The 24,735-nt window shown below is 34.8% G+C and overlaps 1 protein-coding gene across 1 annotated transcript in view; it reads right to left on the reverse strand.

Annotated features, from left to right (window-relative positions):
- Positions 1-2,553: 2,553 nt before the first annotated feature.
- The window catches only part of lrrc8aa (leucine rich repeat containing 8 VRAC subunit Aa), a 34,634-nt gene continuing 12,452 nt past the window's right edge, over positions 2,554-24,735 (reverse strand). The window contains exons 2-7 of the mRNA XM_084137216.1: positions 21,048-21,747; positions 16,448-17,056; positions 14,664-14,996; positions 13,369-13,539; positions 11,382-11,687; positions 2,554-4,201 (exon numbers count right to left, since the gene is read on the reverse strand). Of these exons, the coding sequence (XP_083993342.1) occupies positions 3,926-4,201; positions 11,382-11,687; positions 13,369-13,539; positions 14,664-14,996; positions 16,448-17,056; positions 21,048-21,737 (2,385 nt within the window). The 5' untranslated portion in view covers positions 21,738-21,747 and the 3' untranslated portion in view covers positions 2,554-3,925. The remainder of the gene's footprint in view (positions 4,202-11,381; positions 11,688-13,368; positions 13,540-14,663; positions 14,997-16,447; positions 17,057-21,047; positions 21,748-24,735) is intronic.

The following is a 24,735-nucleotide window of genomic DNA, read 5'->3' on the forward strand; positions in this document are numbered from 1 at the left end:
AGATTTAGTTATTTTCAGTGCATTATAAGATATATTAACGAACTAATACTGTGCAAACTCCATTTCTGAAATGCATTATTTTATTTGCATGTTTTCAGCTGGTATTTAAAGGAATAGTTAAACAAAAAACAAAAAAATTCACCTGAACGACTTTCTTTATTCTGTGGTTGTATCTGGGAAAATAATTGCAATATACATAAACCTAAAAACAAAAAGCACTGAACATGTTATGTTTTAAAAGCACTAAAACTTATGTAACTTTTTCTCTGGCAGCTAATGTTGTTAATAATGTACATCTTGTTCTTGTTGCATTTAATAATAATAAAATGTTTAAAAAACTTTTTTTGGGAGAAAAACAATGGTATGTGGGAAAAAAACGCTCACGTAAAAAAAAAAAAAACATCTTCTCTTAAAGGTCACACATGTTTGTAATAACATGAGGGTGAGTAAATGATAAAGATGTCTTATTTTTTGAGTAACCGGTCCCTTTTAAACCTTGCATGTTTTGATTTAAAGCGATATTCACCTCAATTATAAAATGTCTATCTATTCACTATACTTCTGATGAAAGTTCATACAGCTCTTTTCCATACAACAACCATTTAAAAGGGATCACAAAAGCAATTAATAAATAAAGTAAATTCCAGTAAATACAGTATACAGTAAATTAACCGTCATTATTCATTGATAATATTTCCATCTAGTACTTTTAATTTTTTCTGAATAACGACTATATTTTAGACCGAGGGAGAATTTAGAAGTAGGGTCTACATTTAGAAATGAAGTCGTAATTTTGTGTTTTTTTGTGTGCGTTTGACCTCTTCACCTGCAGGGGGCGCCAGTGTCACACAGGCTGTCAACACACGGTTCTCCTTAAAGGGACAGTTCGCCCAAAAATGAAAATTCTGTCATAATTTACTCACCCCTCAAGTTGCTGAACTTTCTTCTGCTGAACACAAAATAAGATATTTTGAAGAATATGGGTAACCAAACAGTCGATGGACACAAGTGACTTCCACAATTTCCCTTTAATTTCTCAGCTCTCTAGTTTTTGTAGAGTCTGCTTGACCACTGAGGATAAGGAGGAAGCGAAAGCTTGAAGAGATAACCTAGCAGTTTAGGCGTTTGCGTCAATTAACAGAAACACCAGTTTAATCTCAAATCAGATGGAAAAAAAGTGGACAACTGCTCATATCCGACGAATACTAAATTCTAGCAGAGATTTGATCGAGATCTAGACAGAATGCTTTCCAATTCATGGGATATCAGTTCTCCATTAACACCTTCTTGCCATTGCAAGTTTGTGATGGCTGTGCAACATTGACTTACAGACCGTTTCAGTCAATGTCAAAGTGCATACAAACCTAAGAAAGTTTATGTTTTGTTTGAACTGGCTGTCATTTGGACGGTCAGCTGACTTCACTGACAGAAAGAGAGAGAAGTGGATGAATGGGAGCTCTCATGTGGCGACTTTACTCACCTCTACCACTCACAGAAACAGAGAGCCTGTGTTCAGTGTTTGTGTGTGTGTGGAGAGGTGTGGCATTAAAGAATGTGTGTGTAGGTGTCGGTCTGTGGCTCATTCTCAGGCAACAATGCCACATGTGGCCATGACTTCACATGCTTGAAGGATCTTAAAGGAATAGTTCAATCAAAAATGAAAATGATCCCATAATGTACTCACCCTCGAGCCATCCTAGGTGTATATGGCTTTCTTCTTTCAGCCGAACACAATCGTAGTTATATTAAATAATATCCTGGCTCTTCCCAGCTTTGTAATGGCATTGAATAGTGCCAGAGTTTTTGAAGCTCCAAAAGCACATTTTGTAAGACAAATATAAAACTTTATTAACTATAATCACTGGCTTCCAGCAACAGCCGTGAAAAAGTCAGAATTGTGAGGTAAAAAGTTTCAATTACCTTTTTTAATTTTAATTTTATTCTGCTGGGGAAACAAGCTTCCATAAATTTGACATCATTTCATGTGTAATGCAATATAAATTGTATAAATAAAACTATTTAATTCTTCATCAGAATATCAGCAAATTTGCATGGAAACAATAACCATTACATTTAAGTTCTGCATATTTATAAATCTATTTGAAAACATTCTTTTCACATTCTGTATTCTATACATTCACACATATATACAGTATATATATATATATATATATATATATATATATATATATATATACACACACACTGTATATATGTGTGAATGTATAGAATACAGAATGTGAAAAGAATGTGTAGAATGTTTCAATTATAATCTGTGATTTATTATAGGACACAGTTAAACTATACTAACTAATATTATCTATACAAATTGAATTCAAAACTTTCTGTGAAATAATGTAGTGCTTTAGGGTTAGTAACTAATAATGTAGGTCTTAGTAACAAACTATTGTTGTTTTTTTTGCAGCTGCTTAAAAAGTGACAAATAAAATGTTCAGACACCGACGGCACAATTTCCTGAGAATGACCCGTGTGTGTGTGTGTGTGTGTGTGTGTGTGTGTGTGTGTGAGACTTAAGAAACATATGAAAACACATTTGAATGTATATCAGAAATTTTTACTTGGTTTTGTTTAACGCCATAACTGTGTACATTAGGCAATCTTTCCAACAAAAAAGGAAAAGTTCAAATAAAAATCATAAAATAAAATCATATGAACATGTACATGTACATATAAAAACAATTCATTAACGCATAGGATTTTTGTACTTGCAAACATGTGAACAATTTGCACAATTGTCTTTCTGTTCTGTTTCTTTTTGTTCTTTCTCTTATATTTTTTTGTAAAATTATAAAACTTACAAACGTAAAATGTACACTTTTTCTTGGAGATGACCTCCAGCATTCAGCTCAGAGAGTTAAGGCCATAATAGTGTGGGAACGTTGCTACAACAACAGTCGTCATGACGTCATCATTCCCTTCGAGTCAACGTGCATCTCACCTGATCCAAACTTGAGTCAGTCCAAGATCATTTAGTTTGTCATCAGAGTGTTTGAGTTCGCCGCTTCTATATCTTTGCGTAGTCTGTGGAGTGTAAGATTTTTAGCAAGACATTTTCAAAGAGTTTCTGGCATCATATTCATCTTTAAAAGTCTTTAAAAGCATATATACAGCTGCAATCAAAATTATTCAACCCCCATTGCAAATCAGGTTTATTGGTAGAATTTATAGACTTTTATCTGTGTGCAATGAGCAAATCAAACAAACAAAAAAAATAGTACAACATAACAAATGTTTAAAATGGTTTCCCCAAATTCAACTGAAAATGCAACTTTTAATAGCTTCTGCTATTTCACTTACTTTTGCTTGATTTGTTCATTGCAAAAAGCTGAAAGTCTGTCGATTTTGCCAACAAACCTGATTAGCAATGGAGGTTGAATTTTTTTAATTACAACTGTATGTAGTAGATTTTGTATATGACCTTTTTGGCATTTATTTCTGTGGGTATTAGCTTGCAGAGGTTTAAAATGTACAATTACATATTTGATAACTCAGCTGGCACATTCATAAACAGTCGACCCTTCCCTGATTGGATGCAGCCGCTAAGTAAATAATGCACAAACCACATATTGCTTGTTATATCTATGCATTCCCATAAAGCCACTGCTTTAACAGGCACTCGCACCCACATGTTCACCATGTTGCTCTTGCTGTCACCTATATGCATGCCCCTCCGTGCCTGTAGGGGGCAGCACGTGAATGACTTGACCTTGCAAAACGTGTGTTTGTGTATGAGTGGATCAGTGTATATGTGTGACAGATGGCACCCTGTCCACAACTTCCCTTCATATTACGGACGAGAAACAAATGCTTTTTCGCCCAAATAAAATGAATTAAAAATCATTAAAAGAATGAAAGGAAAGCAGAATGACCACATTAAGAGTTTCTTCTCTTTCATCCGTCTCACTCAGGCTTGTTCTTTATCGGCTCTCCACAGCTGCTCCTTGACTTCCGGTGGTAAAGTGTTGAAGAGATCTTCCTCCACGATCAGGCCGGAACGCTTGAGAAGTCGACATTCGGAGAGCTCCACCGGTAACCCCTCCAGCCGGTTCCCGCGGAGCTCCAGCTGCGTCAGGCCCGTTAACTCTCCGAAACGCGACGGCAACACCGTAAGGCAGTTATTTCCCAGATTCAGCGTCCGCAGCTTCTTACACTGGAACAACTCGGGCGGCAACGTCTCGATCTGAATCGGGGGAAAAAAAGACACGATTAAAGGCGCGATTCTCTTTGATGAGCGTGTAAATTGGAATCTGATGACCACAAATAAGACCTAAACATTTCGGTAAACCTTTACAAAAGGTTTATTTGTTAGTTAACATGAATACTTCTACAAAATGTAAGTTAAAGAGATAGTTCACCCTAAAATTAAAATTAAGTCATAATTTACCCACCCTGGTGTTGTTGTAATGCCGTATGCCTTTCTTTCTTTTTTGGACCACAAAAGGAGAAATAAAAATAAAAAACGTCCAGATAATGGCAGTGAACAGTGACCAGTATCAAGCTTTAAAAAAACATATGCAAAAGTTTCACAGAATGATCTCTCATGTGACGTGCCGTTTATTCCAAGTGTTCTGAGGGGATATGAGAGGGTTTGGTGAAAAACTAACTGCTATTTAATGTATTATTTAACTAAATACTTGACCCCGGCCATTGGTACATGGGATGCATTTCATGTCTTGTTTTTGCTAATCTTGATTTCTCATAACTTGTGTGTTTTTTTCTGGGCGAGTCGGAGTGAACTGCGGCGCTGGTAGAGTCTCATGAACGCGCAGAAGACCAACGGCTGAGGTCAAGAATTTTGTTAAATAATACATTCAATTTCAGTTTGTTTTTCACCAAACTCTCTCTTTACTATATGAAGAGTTCAGATGCAAAAGCCTTCTAGAATGATAATTTTTATATTTGTATATTTAAGTTAAGTAATTTCACTTAAATGACAATTAATAGGTAATTTTCATTGCCATTTAAGTGAAATTATTGAACTTAAATATACAAGCTTGATAAAAATGATCATTCCAGAAGAAAATTTCAGATGGCACTTAGAGGCTTTTGCATCTGAACTCTTCATATATACTGTATATATACTGTATATGTGTATAGTACATATGTTGCTGAAATGTGAGGGGTGTACTCACTTTCGTGAGATACTGTATACCCCCAGAACACTTCGAATATATGACATGTGACAGATGAGATCATTCTGTGATACTTTTGCATCTTTTTTAAAGCTTGATGCTGGTCGCTATTCACAAGCACGAACGCTTTTCTCTTTTTGTGGTCCAAAAAATAAAAACAGGATACGGCATTAGAACAGGAGGGCAGGTAAAGGATGACTTAATTTTCATTTTAGGGTGAACTATCCCTTTAATATTAATATCTACGTTTACTAAAATTTTAAAATACATTTTCATTAACTGAGAATAACAAAAAATATATTGCTTATTGTTAGTTCATTTAATTAACTAATGTTAACAGATGAAACATTGTAAAGTGTTACCAACACTTTATTGTAAATTATATTTATTAAAAACAGCAGAAAATATTCTCGTTATGCAAAACATACAAGTGTTTTTTAAGAACATGATCATTTACACCCATTACATTTTTCTATTTGCACTGAAAAATATGTAGTTTACCTGAAAAATTGCGATTGGGTTTTAAAACGTGATTTTAAATAAATAAAATAAACAGGTCTGCTGCATTTGTTTGTAGCAGTGCTATTTTAGTAGGCCTATAATTTAAATCGATTAATTGTTAACTGTTATTAATTACACACATTTTTTTTTTTTTATTCCAGCCTTTTCAATAGCTAACACACCATAAGCCATTTAGTTATTTTTGTCAGAAGGACTAAATATGATTTCAGCTATTTTATGTCTCATTTACCATTATTAAATCGGTGTGTTTTGTTGAGTTCATAACGGATACTGTAGTAGGTCACAGTAGTGTTATCTGGTGTCTTGGTTAGGGTTCATTTCGTGATAATGACCAGCTGATTGGATTGATATGAGAAACCCGAAACCAGCACAGCTATGCAGGGAATCATTTGTTCAACAAAACAGTCAGTTATCCAGTTTAACGGCTACAATAATTGACTGCAGAATGCCACGACTGACCAATCAGAATCAAGGATGCCAGAGAGCTGTGTAATATAATCTATCTGTAATAAACAACATGCCCCATTTAAAGCCACTTGCTCGGCAGGGCGGAGACCCTGAAAACATTATACACAGGAAAACCAATTATCTCCTGAGTAAGCTGCTAATTTTGGCGCACACACACACGCACACACACACACGCACGCACACTAAAAAAAGCAAACATATGCATCTAGTTATGCTCCACCTTGATTCTCAGCAAATAACAAATTACACAACTCATTTAGATAATAATGAGCAAATGAAGGAACCGGGAAGTGTGTGTGTGTGTGTGTGTGTGTGTGTGTGTGTGTGTGTGTGTGTGTGTGTCTTAGTAGTATTGAGATACTACTGTAGTTTTTATTAATATTTTGAATAATATTTTCCATTAGGTCATAGACCAAAGGGTCTTGTCTATATACATATACATACATATGTGTGTGTGTGTGTGTGTGTGTGTGTGTGTGTGTGTCTGTGTCTGTGTGTGTGTGTGTGTGTGTGTATATATATATATATATATATATATATATATATATCTATATATATATATATATATATATATATATATACACACATATACACACATAAATATACACATACATACACGTGTGTGTGTGTGTGTGTGTGTGTGTGTGTGTGTGTGTGTGTGTGTGTGTATGTATGTATGTATGTATGCATGTATGTATGTATGTGTGTATATATATATATATATATATATATATATATATATATATATATATATAATATTATATATAATATTATATATAATATATATAAAAATATTTTTATTTTTGTTAATGTTTATTTTAAGTAACAAGATTGTTTTTATGGTTTTAGTGTACTATAATAACCCTGGTGTTCACACTCCTCGACAGGAGGTCCCATAAACCCGCTATTTTCAGAAACATGCCACACACACTCTCTCAAATACGCCCATTACTAAAAACAACCACAAGTGCACGTCAAACTCAAAACACATGAGAGAGAGAGACAGGTTTTGTGTTGCTGCATAATAATGTTGCTGGACTTTATGTCTGTACATTCCCCGTTTACCTCCTTTGAATTATCTGACTCGCATCCAAAGAATCCAGATTCAATAAAACAACGGCGCCGTCTAATGCCGCTTACACCCTAGAGAAAGCTCAGCGGGGCGTTTGACGTATGCGCAACATGCACTTCGAGGGTGTTGCCTCTCGGATATATTCTCACTGGCACTGCGAGTGGATTCCCGTCATGCTTTCTTTATTTTACAAATCTCAAAGATATTTGCTATGATTGCCATAATTTTCATTTAATTAACGTTAACTGGCCTGAAATTACTGCGTTTCATACTGTAATGATTTGAGAAATGTGTTACCTACAACAATGACTAAACAGCTATTTTGCTCATGGACAATAAGTCTGCGCTGCCTAGGTGACATCAGCCAAAAAGTGAAGTCAGGTGTGAGCAAGCTAGTGAAAATATAAAATAATTTTCTTTAAAATAACTTGGACTGAGGAATCATTCACAATAAGACCAGGAAAATGTACTATTCATGTATATTATGTAATTTATTCCTGTGATCAAAGCTGTATTTTCAGCATCATTACTCCAGTCTTCAGTGTCACATGATCCTTCAGAAATCATTCTAATATGCTACATATTTTTCCAGGATTCTTTGCTGAAAAGAATAGAATTTAATTGAAATAGAATCTTTTGTAAAACTATAAATGTCTTTACTGTCACTTTTGTAGGATTGAAAATAATCCAAGATATTTGAAATGAACAAAGACATTTGCTTTACTGTTTTCCACCCCCTCTTTCCACAAGGACCATTTGGAGTCCCTAAAGGCTGATAGGGGGTCGATGAATCGTCACACCTTTAGTACAAAGGGGGAAGTTGTAATTATCTGATTGGTCAGCTTGAATGTCTCACATTTGGGTTTTAGTCACATGGTCAGGGAAAGGATAAAAGAAGATTGTAACTGTTGCTCTGTCTCTTTGATGCTCTGGCTTTTTTGATTCTTGGGTGTTTCTCTCCCCTCTTTTCTAAACCTTCTCTCTCTCTCTCTGGTAACATTTTACATATATGCTGGGTACAATTAATGGTATAAGTTATTATCATCTCATACATCTATTTTGTAACTATTTTAAGTGTAACCATAACCATATATTGTCATTAAACCTTTTCAATTACAAAAAATGTGCTAACTAGTTTTAATTTGCTATTGACTTTGAAGTGCTACCTATTGCAATACAATATTGTCACTCTCTATAGAAACGCTCTCCCACATATTAAGCTTTTGTAACTGTGGTATAAGTAGCAGTGGGTGGTAATAGACAAGAAATGTACAGTTTTCTACCATCTTGCTGACAACGTTTCTTTAGTCATTCGGCAGTCTTGCAGCCTGAACCCTGCAGGAAATCCACCCTTACACTTTTAATCAGTTTCTTGCATCCTTGCTGAATAAAACAAATTATATGTTTTTTTTTAAACAAATAAAATTGGTTATCCACTTTTTTACTGACAAACCTACTTTTGAATTATTGTAGGCAATTCCAGTTTGGGAAACTTCCGCTGAAAAAAACTGAAATGAATCATTTCAAATTATACGGTTGCGCTGTAAAATAATCCTTATCCGTCAGTTTGACTGAATGAGCTCTTAAGTTTCCTTAGGCGTCAGAAGAAGAATGTAGTGCTTGGAATTGTAATGTGACGTGGCATATTAAGCATATCTGTAATATATGTAGCAGCTAGGGCTGTAGTACTCAAGTCCGGTCTTGGACTCGAGACCGCTTTTCTATGGTCTCGGACTTGTCTCGGACTCGGACTTGTCTCGGTCTCGGCCACTGGTCTTGCCAAATATGGCTTTTGGTCTCGACCGAGTCCAGGTGTCTTTATTATGTTCCCAGTAATCACACATACGTCGCCGCGATATTAAAACAAAATATTATTGGAGGGAAAGTGAAACACTGGCCACCTAATAACTATGGGCATTTCGGCTCTTTTTCGTGAGCCGGTTCGTTTCACTCAGCTCAATGAAAGAGCCGGCTCTTTTGACTCATAAACGGCTCTATAAAAAATAAATGTTTAAATAAACTCGCTGAAAGTCCACCGCTAGTGCAACGTGAATATTCACATTTTTAATTGTCCATAACACCCTGAAAACTAGCCTGCTTGCCTTGCACATCTAATTAATGGGCAAAGTTTTCCGACTTTTTTTCTTACCTTTCTTTCTTTGCCTATTCCACGAGTGGTAGGCTAAAATATTATTTTTCGTCACGTCATCCGCCCGATCCGCGGTTTACCCGCATCTCTAGTGTGTGTGTGTGTGTGTGTGTGTGTGTGAGTTGGCTCGGCCCTCCCTCATGCAGTTTAATTGGTTGACATCGCGTGTATGATTGACAGGAACAGAATGTAAGGCTGATCAGACAGTCGAAACGAATGTGTGTGCTCCTTTAGGCCTATATAATTATTATTTTTTTGTTGTTCTTTGAATTAGTCAATTATTTTAAATAAAATTAAAATTATTCATTATTTCATTATTACATGATTTAATTTCTATAGGCTAGCCTATATTTTTTTAGCAGACTGCTTTTTTTTTCCTGTCCTGGACTCGGTCTTGACTCGGACTCGAACCTCTTTGGACTCGGTCTTGACTTGGACTCGACAAAGGTGGTCTTGACTACAGCCCTAAATATATGGCAAGAGCTCTTTTCTATGGAAGCTTGTTTCCGCCACAGAACAAAAAATAAAAAAGGTAATTGCGACTTTTTATCTCACATTTCTAACTTTTTTCTCACATTACTCGCAATTACGATTTTATATCACGCAAGTGGGAGATACAAAGTCAGAATTGCATGATATAAAGTCGCAATTGCATGTTAAAACTTTTTCTGTAGAATTGGACTATAACTCACAATTGCAAAGTTTATATCACAATTCTGAGAAAAAAAGATGTCAGATTTGCATGATATAAACTCACAATTGCAAGAAAAAATGTCAGAATTGTGAGATGAAAACTCACAATTATCACAATTAAAATGTTTTATTCTGTGGCGGAATCAAGCTTCCATACTTTTCAGTCGCTGCTTTCTTTTATTACTGATTATTTTCTTCTTTTTTTTGTATTCCACTGTAACGATATGAAAAAGGACAACATATTGTGGTCTCCTCTCTCGCCTTAATTCACAATATATCCCTAGAATGATTCCCTGGAATGCACTGAGAATCTTGTTTTTCTCCCCAAATCCTCACGTCTCTTTCCAGGGTTTGTTTTCACACGGATGCTTGCAATGTAATTGCATCTCACGGGCAGGCAATTGTACTTTTCACCTCTAATCCCTAGGGATGCACCTATATGAACATTTTGGCCGATACCGATATATTGGCAGATAAATCTAAATCCAAATTTTTATATAATTTTTGAGAGCCTGATTACAAAAACTAAATTTTCCAAAATTTGAGTCCGAAAGCACACAATTATAATGATGTTCTCATAACTGTATGCAGCCTATGACAAACTTGTTGCACTAAACTGTATTTTCCTTTTTTGAAGTGATTCCAATCATATTTCAAGCAATTCAAAACCAACATGGTGAACAAGTGTGCATCTAAAGTCTCTCAGCTGAAGGAAATAATCCATTATTTATCGGCTTTAACATATCGGCCAAATTTTCTTATCGGGCTGATAACAATAACATCAAAAATGGACATATATCAGCCGATACTATTATCACGGTTTACTGGAATGTTTCTAAAGCAATATTTATATTTATGGTCTGTCAAATTGACGGGAATCACAAATGTTCCAGTTAATGAACATTTTTGATTAAGGCAACATATGTTACATAATACAGACATATATTACTACCGTGATAATTAACACGTCCTTAATATTGCTGCGGAAATAATCACGGGGCTATTCATGGTCTGTTGTAGTGACTTGTTAATGCTTTCACACTTTTAAATTTCCCTTTTAATGTTCGATGGTTGAAGGGTGGGTAGAATAATGTACACAGTTTTTGAAAATACTTATTATTGCGTTCACAGAGTCAACCTTTTGCTGATTGTTTACAGTTTAACGGAAGTAACTCCCATATTTTGCGTTACGGGGAGTGTGAGAAAGGCAGATACAAGACGGTGAGTCCATGTTTCTCTGTGGTGTTACAGACTCAAACTCAGATAACACCATCTCTCAGGAACATGAGGTGACGTGCACATGCAAGTCTGCACATTTACTCACTCTGTTCGCCGTCACCGCAAAGTACTGCATGTTCTGTAGGAATCCGATGTCTGGAGGGATGCTGGTCAGGTTGTTGTGGCTGAGGTCCAGGTATCGCAGCTTTCTGCAGAAGAACAGCTGAGCGGGAATCTTCTCGATCTTGTTCCGGTTCAGGTAGAGTCGCTCCAGGTTGGTGAGGGTGCCGATCTGGATGGGGATGTAGGCGATTTGGTTGTACCAGAGTTTGAGGCACACCAGTCTGTGGAGATGCTGGAAGCTGATGATCTCCTCGATGGTCTTCAAGTTGTTGTCCTTCAGATCAATTTCCTACAGACAGAAGTAATGAAGTGCACATCAGAGTAAGTGAGCCCAAGGGGAAATTCCTGTGGTAAGCAGCCAAATTTAGGAAATGTACAACATTTATATAATGCAGCAGGTTTAAAGAGGCCATATTATGCCCTCTTGATTTCGTTTTTGGGCTCTATGGAATAAGATTTCATGCTTGAATGTTCAAAAAAACACCTTATTTTTCTCATATGTGACCCTGGATCACAAAACCAGTAACAAGTCGCACGGGTATATTTGTGGCAATAGCCAACAATACATTGTATGGGTCAAAATTATAGATTTTTCTTTTATGCCAAAAATCATTAGGATATTAAGTAAAGATCAAGTTCCATGAAGATATTTAGTAAATGTCCTACCGTAAATATATAAAAGTTTATTTTTGTGAGTGAATGCAGCACAATCGCGAACACAAATGTAGAACTTTAAAGGAATGTTTCCATTTTTTTGCACCTTCAGATTCCAGATTTTCAATAGTTGTATCTCGACCAAATATTGTCCTATCATAACAAACCATACATCATTGGAAAGCTTATTTATTCAGCTTTCATATGATGTATAAATCTCAATTTGAAAGAAAATTGACCCATGTGACTGACAAATATGTGACCCTGGACCACAAAACCATTGTTGCAGCTCCTCTCTTCCCAGTCTGTCAGTAACACTCTGTTTAGTACCTGTCTCTATGAAGCCCCTCCTTCTGAAAAGCACACTGTGCTCTGATTGGTCAGCTGGAGCAGTGTGTTGTGATTGGTCAAGCGCTTCGAGCGTGTTTGGGAAATGTCCCGCCCGTTAACCATAACTACGAGTTTCAACACACTACTAACTCAACCAGGCCCCTTTATTCTGCGTATGCCTTGGGCAAGGATTATTCAAATGAGGAATATTGCGACGTGTTCATTCCCAAAAGAAAATTCAAGACTACAATGGAGGCATTTCAGGGAGTTCAGAAACAGTGACAATGATTTAGAGAATAACTCCCGCTGGAGGGACTTTTGCAGAGCTTTTCCTCTAAACTTTAACTCTAAATGCACAATCTCATTGGCTGATATAAATCTTTAAAGCCCTTTTTCTCAAAATGACTTTTCTCTCATTCTCCAAGTCCGAAATCTCCACTTCAGTAGCACCATATACATCAAACTCTCCAGTCTTGTACCTAGTTATATTATGAAGACATTTACAAAGGGATTTGTAAATATATTATTCCTAGCCTGATTTATATAACATTTTATTCCAAAAAATATGTTGAAAATCATTTTAAGGCTATTGACAGTATATTCTGATTTACAGGATAACAAAAGTAAATATCCATAAATCCCTCTGTAATTTTTTCCCCATCTAATAAGTGAACACAATGAAAAATAATTCTGAACCTGGCTTTATCCAATACTCAGATTTCGTTTTTTTAAATATATGCAAATTAGCACATATTTAATTAGATAATCCCTAATTTGCATATTTAAACATTAAATTACAGAAAACTTGTAATACATTTTTTTCTCATCTTAATGTAGGTAATCACCTGGGAAAGTCTCATGGTGATATCTGCTAGTTAAAAATGTTACCCTATTCACCTGTAGTGTCTCGCCTTAAGATACTATTCCATAGTATCTAATTATATGCACAGGTTTTGTGAAACTACATCAAGGAGGACTAAGTTTACCTGTAGATTGTGCAGGCTGAATATGGAGTGTGGGATCCTCTCCAGATCACAGCGCACCAGCTCCATCTCCGTCAGGTTCACCATCTTCTTCAGACTGTTCAGAACCATCAGTTTGGTCCCTTCGTTATTGATGGAGAGCTTCTGCAAGTGAACGCCAACGTCTGTCACCACCTGCAAGGGGAAAGACGCACTTGAATCATCATTTTATCCTAAATGAAATTGCAAAATGCAATTCCGTGTGAAAATATTCAGTTGGTGTTAAATTAAAATCAAAACCATACCTAAAGAACAGTATGAGAGTTGTTAGAATTTCACTACTGGTCTTTTATCTTCACTTTATATATTAAATTATATATAAAACATTTTTGTTCAGAATATTTACAAAAAGTACCTACAATAATAGCATAACACAATAGTTGCTAATTGAATATTAGAAAGCATGATCTCTGAAGGAAAGTCGTGAGTGGAACTATGTTATATATAGTTTATATATATTAATAATATATAATCATTTTTATAACTATTAATTTATATAAACATTTTTATTATATAAATGATAAAAAAGTATTATATAATAATATTTTATTAATTTTAATTATATAAATATTATATAAATATAAATATAAATATTTTAAGATAATATATATATATATATATATATATATATATATATATATATATATATATATATATATATATACATATATATATATATATATATATATATATATATATATACATACATACATACATACATGCGCACAATTTATTTTATATTATACACATTATATAAACTAAATATGATCATTTATCAAAATGTTTTACAAAAAGATGAAATGACATTTTGTGTGTGTGTGTGTATGTGTGTATATATATATATATATATATATATATATATATATATATATATATATATATATATATATATATATATATATATATATATATATAATATATATTTATTATTTTTTTATTATTAAAATTATATATAATGTGAACTGTAATTAAAATATTTATATAAAATGTTCTTTTTATTTTTTGGTAAAGATTTTTTATTTAAAAAAAAAAAAACTATTTTTGTCTTTATAATAATGAGCACTGATGAATCATGCACAACAAGTCCAAGAACATGTATTAAGAAAGTAAACGGGCTCAATTGTAATCTTTCATCAGCATGGTATTACTGTCATCAGATCCCACACAGACTATGCTGTGGTTTCTGTCATATGCTTCCACACAGTAAGAATGACATTTATGAATGTGTTGATGAATTTCTGTAATGAACATCATCTTACCTGAGGCAGTTTAGTGAGGTTGCTCTTCAGCCGCAGGACCTTGAGCCTCTTGAGCTCCCGTAGGCCATCGATGACGATGAATCGGTTGTTCTCCGCGCTGAGGTTTCCGGTGAGATGGAGCTCGCTGAGGTTCTTGAGGCTGTAGATCCACAGCGGGATCTCCTTAATGTCTGTGAACTTTATGTGTAGTGATTTGAGGTTCTCGCGGAGGAAGGCCAGAGCGGGAGCCTCGATTTTGGCCGGTGTGTGGTAAAGCCACATCTCCCTCAGGTTACACAGCTGTGCGATAATGGGCGGGATCGTAACGTCAGGGATCAGCTCCAATTTCAGCACCTGGATGGATGAAAAAGATAATGAGTGCATTAATACGTTCTCCCATACCAACATAATATGCAAAGGCAACTTGATAAACTCTAAACTCAAATAAAAGTTGATTAGGCATCCTAAAAAGCTGATTGGCCAATGGTGTACGATTGGGGCGGGACAATCTTTTTTAACCAATAGAATAGAGGGCATTATTCAAGAAACCTTATTATTTTAAAAATGAAGTCCCGACCTACATTTTTTCTCATTCCAGAAACGGCATCACTCGGATAAACGTCACAACAGGGAAGAAAAGGCTGTCGCAAGCAACGTCCGCTTCATGCAAACTTTAAAGATTGCGATTTAAACAATACAAATAGTATTAATTTATAATTATTTATACAAATTATTATTACCACTATTACTAAATCTAAACATTAAACAAGAAATACTATTGTAATATTTTACTGTGAAATAAAAAAAATAGATCAGAAATGTTATTTTACAGTAAATCTGTTAAATAACAATACTAATATTTATGACTATTTTAATATTTATGATCTTTTTGATTTTCATTCATGTCATTCATTGTCAAATGTTAAACCATCAAGCATTTATTTATTTAAAGCTTCTCTTTTGCCCGTTTATAAACACTTCTCATTGCAAGTATGGGAAGATGGTCGCATGGTGCGTTTTCAAATGCACGTTTTTAATCCCAATCTCAGATGGAGTTCATGTGAAGCAACGTTTACTATGAACCGAGACGCTCTGAGACGCTGAAAACAAATCAAAGTGTAAATCAACACAGCGCATATATTTTTACAATTAAAGCAACACCGAAGCACTTTTTATCTTCGGTCCCCCTACAGGTTGGAAGCGGTATTGTCCATTACCGCTGTCGTAAATAAGTTAGCCTACCGTCACACACACGCTATTTGCTTATACAGCACCAGCTTTGGAAATAACGATGTCCACAGACAACGTAGAGAATGTTGCATATTTTTATGAAAGTATGATGTATTGCGACATCAGAAACGAAGAAAAACAAAATAATGACTATTGTAACGCTTGCCGTAAAGCAAGTCAAATTTGTAGTTTCTTATGTCTCATTCGAACTACAGATCCGCTACCCGATCTGGCAAACTTGCATAGTGCGGTTATAGCCGATAGAGGGTCGCAAAGCGAATGCAGAAGTGCCGCTCACCCTGTTACGACTTGATGAACCACTGAAACGATTTTGGAAACATTATTTTAAGGTACAAAATAATCTTTGGTGTTGCTTTAAATCGCAGCCGTTGCTATTTGATAATCGGTTTTATTTTGATTTATGTTGCAGTCCTTCTCGTGTGGACGTTTAGTAGGGAACAGGCTACTTTCAGCAAGTCTCCTTTATGACCTGCTAATGTATGACTTGAACCTTTGAATATGCAACTGGTAGGTCATTTATATATACAAACATTCAAGCCTGCAAACCTACACACCTCCAGCTCTACCAGGTCGAACACTGTGTCCGGGATCCCGCTCAGCATGAAGAGGTGCAGCTCTAGTTTCTCCTGCGAGTTCTTGGTTATCCTCTGTCGGAGTTTCTCCAGAGTCCATTCGTTGTTCAGGTTCAGCTGTCGCAGTTTGTTTTCGCTGACCTCCGACAGGAACACGGCGAACCGCTTCGAGTACAGCGGGTCGTACTGGTCGATCATGTGCAGCATGAAGGCGAAGTCGTTCTTCACGTCCGGGATGTCGCTGTAGCTGCTCTCCTCGCGGATGGACTCGAAGGAGTAACGTTTTAGCGAGCGGCTGATTATCCAGTACAGCGTGTACATGCAGATGAGGCCATAAACCACCACCAGACTGATGTAGAAACAGGCTAGGATCTTAAACAGTGTGGCCAGAGGATGAGCGCAGTGGTATGTGCGATAACCCGTCAGACGCTCAATGTCCACGGTACAGGGCACGCTGAACGTGATGAAGTGAACGTAGTACATGGTGTAGCAGAAGATAATGATGAACTGGATGACTTTGATGATTATCTGGCGTATGTAAAGGCGGTGAACGATGTCGCCCTCCTCCACGTGGATGCGGAACTTCTTCACCTGCAAAAAGAGAAGGATGAGATGATATACTGATCATATATTGATATATGAGATAATATTTGGGCTCCGTTTCAAAACCTAGGGAACTACCATGCTGTCTACTACCTACAGACAGCTTCATAGAAGGCATTCTAGCCGAAATAGATCCACATAAAGGATTTACTGGTTAACAATGTGTCACAAAAAAATAAAATAAATAAATACCAGTTAATAATTACTGGGTAAAATATAATAAATATAAATGCATATATAATAACATGTATCGGCCTAAGTTTAAATAAGTATGCTTTATTTATTAGCATTTAGAGAGCAAGTATACATCTTGAATATATAATTATTAAATTAATACTAATATATAGATATTTACTTCATATTTAGCAATACTTTTCAGCATTGGATAAAATAAATATATATCTATAATAATAATAATAATAATAATAATAATATTCAGCAATAAATGTTTTTAGCATTAGATGAAATAAGTATATTTATTAGTATATGAAGTAAGTATAAATGTATATATTAAATTAATACTATTATATAGATATTTACTTAATATTTAGCAAAACTTTTCAGCATTGGATAAGAGAGATGTATATCTATAATAATAATAATAATAATAATAATAATAATAATAATAATAATATTCAGCAATAAATGTTTTTAGCATTAGATGAAATAAGTATATTTTATTTATTAGTATATGAAGAAAGTATAAATGTATATATTAAATTAATACTAATACATAGTTAATATTTAGCAATACTTTTCAGCATTGGATAAAATAAATATACATCTATAATAATAATAATAATAATAATAATAATAATAAATAATATTCAGCAATAAATGTTTTTAACATTAGATGAAATAAGTATATTTTATTTATTAGTATATGAAGTAAGTATAAATGTATATTACATTAATACTAATATATACAGTGCAATGCATAAGTGAATACACCCATGCTAAAGTTGACTAAAAAGAGGAATAAAAAATCATATTTTGGAAATTGAACTTAATGCCTTAATTTAAAAAATTAGGAAAAATCCAACCTTTAAGGACACCAATTTTCTTTGTGAATGAATAATGTATCGTAAATAAATAAATGTTCTTCCTTAAAATACATGGTGCATAAGTGTACACTCCTATGTTAAATTCCCATAGAGTCAGGCAGATTTTTATTTTTAAGTATTTTTAAAAAAAAATGTTTAGGATACTATGCATCCTGATAAAGTTCCCTTGGCCTTTGGAATTAAAATAGCCCCACATCATCACATAGCCTTCACCATACCTAGAGATTGGCATGATTTTATTTCAGTTAGCCTAAAAGCTAGTTTGATTTGCATTGAGAGATGATCTTATGGAAAGTACCCCATGCCAATCTCTAGGTATGGTGAAGGCTATGTGATGATGTGGGGCTATTTTAATTCCAAAGGCCAAGGGAACTTTATCAGGATGCATAGTATCCTAAAAAAAAATAATAAAAAAATACTTAAAAATAAAAATCTGCCTGCCTCTATGGGAATTTAACATAGGGGTGTACTCACTTATGCACCATGTATTTTAAGGAAGAACATTTATTTATTTACGATACATTATTCATTCACAAAGAAAATTGGTGTCCTTAAAGGTTGGATTTTTCCTAATTTTTTAAATTAAGGCATTAAGTTCAATTTCCAAAATATGATTTTTTATTCCTATTTTTAGTCAACTTTAGCATGGGTGTATTCACTTATGCATTGCACTGTAGGTATTTACTTAATATTAATACTAATATAGATATTTACTTAATATTTAGCAATACTTTTAAGGAATTGGATAAAATAAATATATATCTAATAATAATAATAATAATAATAATAATAATAATAATATTATTCAGCAATAAATGTTTTTAGCATTAGATGAAATAAGTATATTTTATTTATTAGTATATGAAGAAAGTATACATGTATATTACATTAATACTAATATATAGGTATTTACTTAATATTTAGCAATACTTTTCAACATACATATGTCTGTGAGACAGATCTTTATACATGAAGACAAATGGGCTACAAACAAAAGAAAACTGTCAGGGCCTCCCACAGGAGAGCGATTAACCCTGCAATCTACTCTGAGCAATGCTGTTTCTTTGTCATTCACACCAATCAGTTCCTATGGGCCATAAACCTATATGGGCCATTCAGTTTATATAGGCCATACATCTGTATGGGTCATTCGGTTCACACCTATACAGACACAGATAGAGTTGATTACTTCTGAACCACAAATGTAAATGCATCTGACTAAAGTTAACTGAAAATACACATAGGGCCCTAACTTACACCCGGCGCAATGTGTAAAGTGTTTTTTTTGCTAGTTTCAGCCCGACGCAGTTTTCATTTTCACGTCCTGTGCCACGTTGTTTAAATAGCAAATGCATTTGCGCCCATTTGTGCGCCCATGGGCTGCTGGTCTGAGAACGAGGTGTGTTCTGGCGCATTGTTGGAGCGTTTCTATTTTGAGGAACAGAAATAGACTGAGCCATTGACCGACTGAATCCTGCTCTAAAGTCAATGGCGCAATTTCTTTTTTTGTTATTTAAAGAGCGTGTTAGTAATGTGCGCCTATAGGTGGGTCCACAACGCGCGTACACTCTGCTTATTAAACACACAGGGATGCACAGCAGCACACACACACGCCAAATATTTAAAATAAAAGGATTACAATGTAAAAGATTATTATTGTATACATAAAGATATAGTGGAATCCGGCTTGTCCCGTAGATGTTCTGCTTGCGCACTTTTACCTCGCGCACGAGCAGATCCGTTTGCGTTCTGGAGATGCGTTCGGTCTTTCCACTATCAAATTCCGTCATGTAAATAGCGAATCCGCCATGGCACGAGCGCAACTGGCATTTAAAGGGAATGGGAGATGAGACTCTGATTGGTTTAATGCACGTAAATCCCAAAACACACCCATTACTCATGAAGAGAATAGGGACAACCCTTTTAGACCATGCGCCGGGAGCGCCGACCATTTTTCCCGTCGTTAAACTAGCAAAAGTGGATTCAGACTCACCCTAAGTGAACTTGCGCCGTGCGCTTTAGACCATGCGCTTAGATCGTTAAAATAGGGCCCATAATCTTTCAAAAGTGTATTTTGTTTATTATTATTATTATATGAAATAAAGTATAATTAATATAATTTAATTGATACATTTATTTATCAATATATAAATATTTATTTAGTAATATTTATCTATACTTTTCAGAATAGGGTGAAATAAGTATATTTTATTTATAAGTATAGAAGTAAATATACATTTATAAATCATAAATATATTTATTAAATACTAATATATAAATATTTATTTAATAATATTATCAATACTTTTCAGCACCAGACAAAATAAGTATTTTTTTATTAGTTTATAAAACAAGTATACATTTTAAAAAATTATAAATATATTTATTAATACTTTTCAGCATTGGAAGAAATAAATATATTTGAATTAGTATAGGAAGTAAATATACATTTATAAATGATAAATATATTTATTAAATACTAATATATAAATATTTATTTATTAATAAATAAAAATATTAATTTATAAATTAATTTTATTTATTTGTATATATAACAATATATTCAAAAATAACTATTTTATTAAATATGTATATTAATAAATAAAACATTTTTAGCATTGGTTGAAGTATATTTTTAATTTATTATTATATGAACAGAGTATAAATATCTAAATCATAAATATATTTATATTTAAGTATATTTGTCGCAATGCAATTCTAGGATTGCCCTCTCCACTAATCCTGCCTTCGAATTTAACTAAAAGAAAGTATTTTGGAGGAATAAAGGCACAGCCTTCTCATCAGGAGTGTGTTATCTTCATCTTAAAATGCTACTGACTACAGAGGCAGTTCACTAGGTTTTGGAACACAGCTTTGACTCGAGACCAGCCCTTCAATAAAGCATATGCACACACCTTCTCAAACAGTGCCTTGGCCTGCTCCCCTTCCTTCTTATCCAAGACCCCCGTCTCCGAACGGTCCACGATGCCCTGCTCGATCCGGGACTTGGTCCTCTGCAGCATCGGGACGCTTGCTTCCACATCCTGGTCACTCAAGCTGGAGGCTTTCTTATCCATGGAGCCGTTCATCTTCCCAGCCGGCTTTGGGTCGCTCTCCTCCACCACCGTCTCAGACAGCGCACGCGTCGTCCATGGCGAGTCGAAGCATTTCAACAGAATGGACACGAAATGCTCCAGCTTCGAACTGGTCCGTGGGAACTTAAACCAGAAGTTACTGCACGCTAGAAAAATCAGGGTGTGCAGCAGCACCAGATACGGGAAGTACTTTGCGAACCAGTGGAGCTTGTTCTCGTAACACACAGCGTCCACGTAGTTGTACTGGTGCCTGTCGAGGTCGTACTGGATGCCCTTCGGCTCGGGGTTGAGCGGCACGCTGACGTTGAGCTGTTCGCAGGTCTGGTTGACGACCCATTTGCATGGCAGGCAAATCATCTTGTCCTGCGTGACCTGCAGCGTCCCACCGAACACTGCGATCATCAGCATGACGATGGAGATGTAGTCTGTGAACACGTCCCACCATGGTTTCAGAATTCGATACGCCGGCTGTGTGTCAGCAAAGTACCGCAGCTCAGTGATGGGAATCATGACAGTTTACCTGAGAAACAGAGAGAAGCAGAGTGAAAATGACAAACTAGGCAAATAATAATCAAATCAAATGCTCACATCATTTCTACCTAAAATATACGGTATATATTTTGAATAAGGTCATATCATTCTCAACTTTTTGTAAAAGGTCATTTCTACAATAAATAAATAAAAAAAACATTTTGCAAAAGGTCATTAAAATAAATAAAAAATATTTTGCATAGACAGGGTAATTTCTAAGCATTTCATATTATGCTCAACTTTTTGGAAATTTTGGAAATAGGCAATATTTACCTACAAATAAAAGAAACGAAATAAAAGAAATAAATAAACATTTTTAAGCCTTTCATATTATCAGCCTCTCACAAAGAATATTTTATACCTTAAATTAAAATGAATAAATAAATAAGTGCATAAATAAAGTAAAAAAAATAACGCTTAAGGTAATTTCTACCTATAGATAAAATATAATTAATAATTTAAAAAAAACAATGTGACATTGTGCACTGTGACATTATTTTCATGACAATTAATCACATTTAACTACCTTAAAGAAACATTTTTCCCTTTGGAATTACATGTACTATTAAGATGTTCATTAAAAAAAAGAAAAAAAAAGACCTGGAGTGTTAAAATAGTAATCAGAAGAAAGTAACAGAAGAGGCCGTTTTGATTTCATGTTGAATATCTCCTGAAATCTTCCTAAACTATGTGAGAAAAACACGTGCTATTTAATGGCCTTTAACCTTGTTCTGTCGGCCGCCCCTTTCACTTCACACACACACAGTGTTTCACTTTCTGAGCCTGTAATTTATCCCTCTGTCTTTTTCTCACAGTATCTGAGAGTCAGAGCTCATGTCCTGGATGCAGGAAGTGGCTGAAATGAGTCAGCAAAACATCTTGTGCTGTGTGTGCCGTGCTTGTGGGAGTACAGTTACACAGGACAAAAAACACACACAAGCACACAAAATCATAGTTGTAGCTAATTTTAGCATTCATTTCAGGTGCATACGACGCATGCATTTCTGCCCAGAGGTTTCTGTATGGGGACTGAAATAACATCAGCTCAGAATGAACAACAGCTGCTGTCTGCTGTAGTCCAAACAAAACCTGTGTCCCAAATCACAGTATGCTGAAAAGTAAACAGGATGCCATAATCAAAATCAGAAATTTGAATGCAATGCAATACAATCTCTTTGGATAAAAGCATCAGTCAAATACATAAATAAATTACTTTTCAGCTAATATTGCCCAGTACCCACAATTCTAAATTGTGTCTATATTACACTGCATTTATTTAATTATAAATACAGTAAAAACAGTAATACTGCGATGTCATTTATTTATTTTCAGCATGTCACATGATCCTTCAGAAATCATTCTAATATGATGATTTGCTGCTCAACAAACATTTCTGATTATTATCAATGTTGAAAACAGATGTGCGGTTTAAATTATTATTTTTTTAAACTGTGATTAATTGTTTCAGGATTCTTTGAATAGAAAGTTCAAAACAACATTTATTTGGAACAGAAATCTTTTGTAACATTATAAATATCTTTACAGTAATTTTTTATCAATTTATTATGAAAGTTTGTTTCCACCAAGGAATAAAATTCAGAATTTTTATCTCACAATGCTGACTTTATAACTTGCAATTGCAAGTTTATATCACACAATTCTGAGAAAAAAGTTAGAATTATGAGATAAAGAGTCACAATTACCTTTTTCTTTTTTTATTCAGTGGTGGAAACAAGCTTCCATAATTTATTGCATCCTTGCTGAATAAATGCATTTTTTTAAATAAAAATCTTAGTGACCCCCAACTTTTGAGCGGTAGTGTATGAACCTAAAGCATATATATAATAATGATTATATAAAAGTAATAAGAGACTTGTAATGTAGCTAAACGGTATGACGCACCGCATATTGACAACACTAAAGAAATACATAATTTTAGTGCATAAATAAAGCATGTGAATTAGGACACAGCCACATGACTATATGATTACGAAACCTCCGGATGATTGAAAGCTAAAAAATTAATGATTCACATTAAAGGACGAATGGACACTTTATCCATAACATACTCCAGAATGCCAAAGCACCATATAGTATATGACTCAAGCGCTACATTTAATGTTATACGAAAGCCTTGTGTGAGTAACAGATCAAAATAAAAAGGGGAAGAGAGAGGAAGAGGAGGGGCGGGAGAAAAAGAAAGAGTTTATTATCTGGGGGAAAAGGCTAATGGGAGCGGAAAGAACACAAGTGAAGGAGATGAACAAAGAAAAAGCGTTTTAATAAGGCATCCAGACAGATAACTCGTAATTTCCCTCCCAAAATCAATCATTCCAGCATTTAGACGACCACAGACACCAAACAAGCGTCAGTGTAGGCCGTATGCGTGCGCACATCAAGAGTCTGGAATCAGTGACTCAGTATAAATTGAGAATCTATACTTAGGCTCGGAAAGGCTGGGAATTTTCCGTTTGGCATTCAGGAGCTGGAGTGAAAATGCAGAAAAGGCCCCAGCAATTGTTTACTGAGAGACCTTGTAAAAATTCCACGTTGGGCTGAAACGACTCCAAGTTCCTAGAGCACCTCCGTTTCAAAACATCCTCAATGGGAATATACAACATGGTCAAAGATGAGATGCTTTAAAATATTGTATCACGTTGCTAATTTAGTTCAACTGCTCAAAGCCAGTTGGCTGCATTTACTGAAATGCAAATATATACCCATTTTTAATACGAAACACCCCCTCTATACAGGGCCCCTTTAAGGGTTATTATGAGCCAATTAAAACCTGGTTAGATTTGCATTTCTAGAGCTCTAGAGGTGTGCTATTACTTTACTAAAAGAGCAGAAAACTCTCATAAACTCAAGTAATTTATAGACTAGAATGTCACTATAGGCTTTTGACTTAGGCTAGTAAGAGTTAGGGTTAAATATATTAATAATATTGATTTGAATTAAAGGGGTGTATAATGCATTT

Source organism: Abramis brama (assembly GCF_963993115.1).
Source record: "Abramis brama genome assembly, chromosome: 15".
NCBI lineage: Eukaryota > Metazoa > Chordata > Actinopteri > Cypriniformes > Leuciscidae > Abramis > Abramis brama.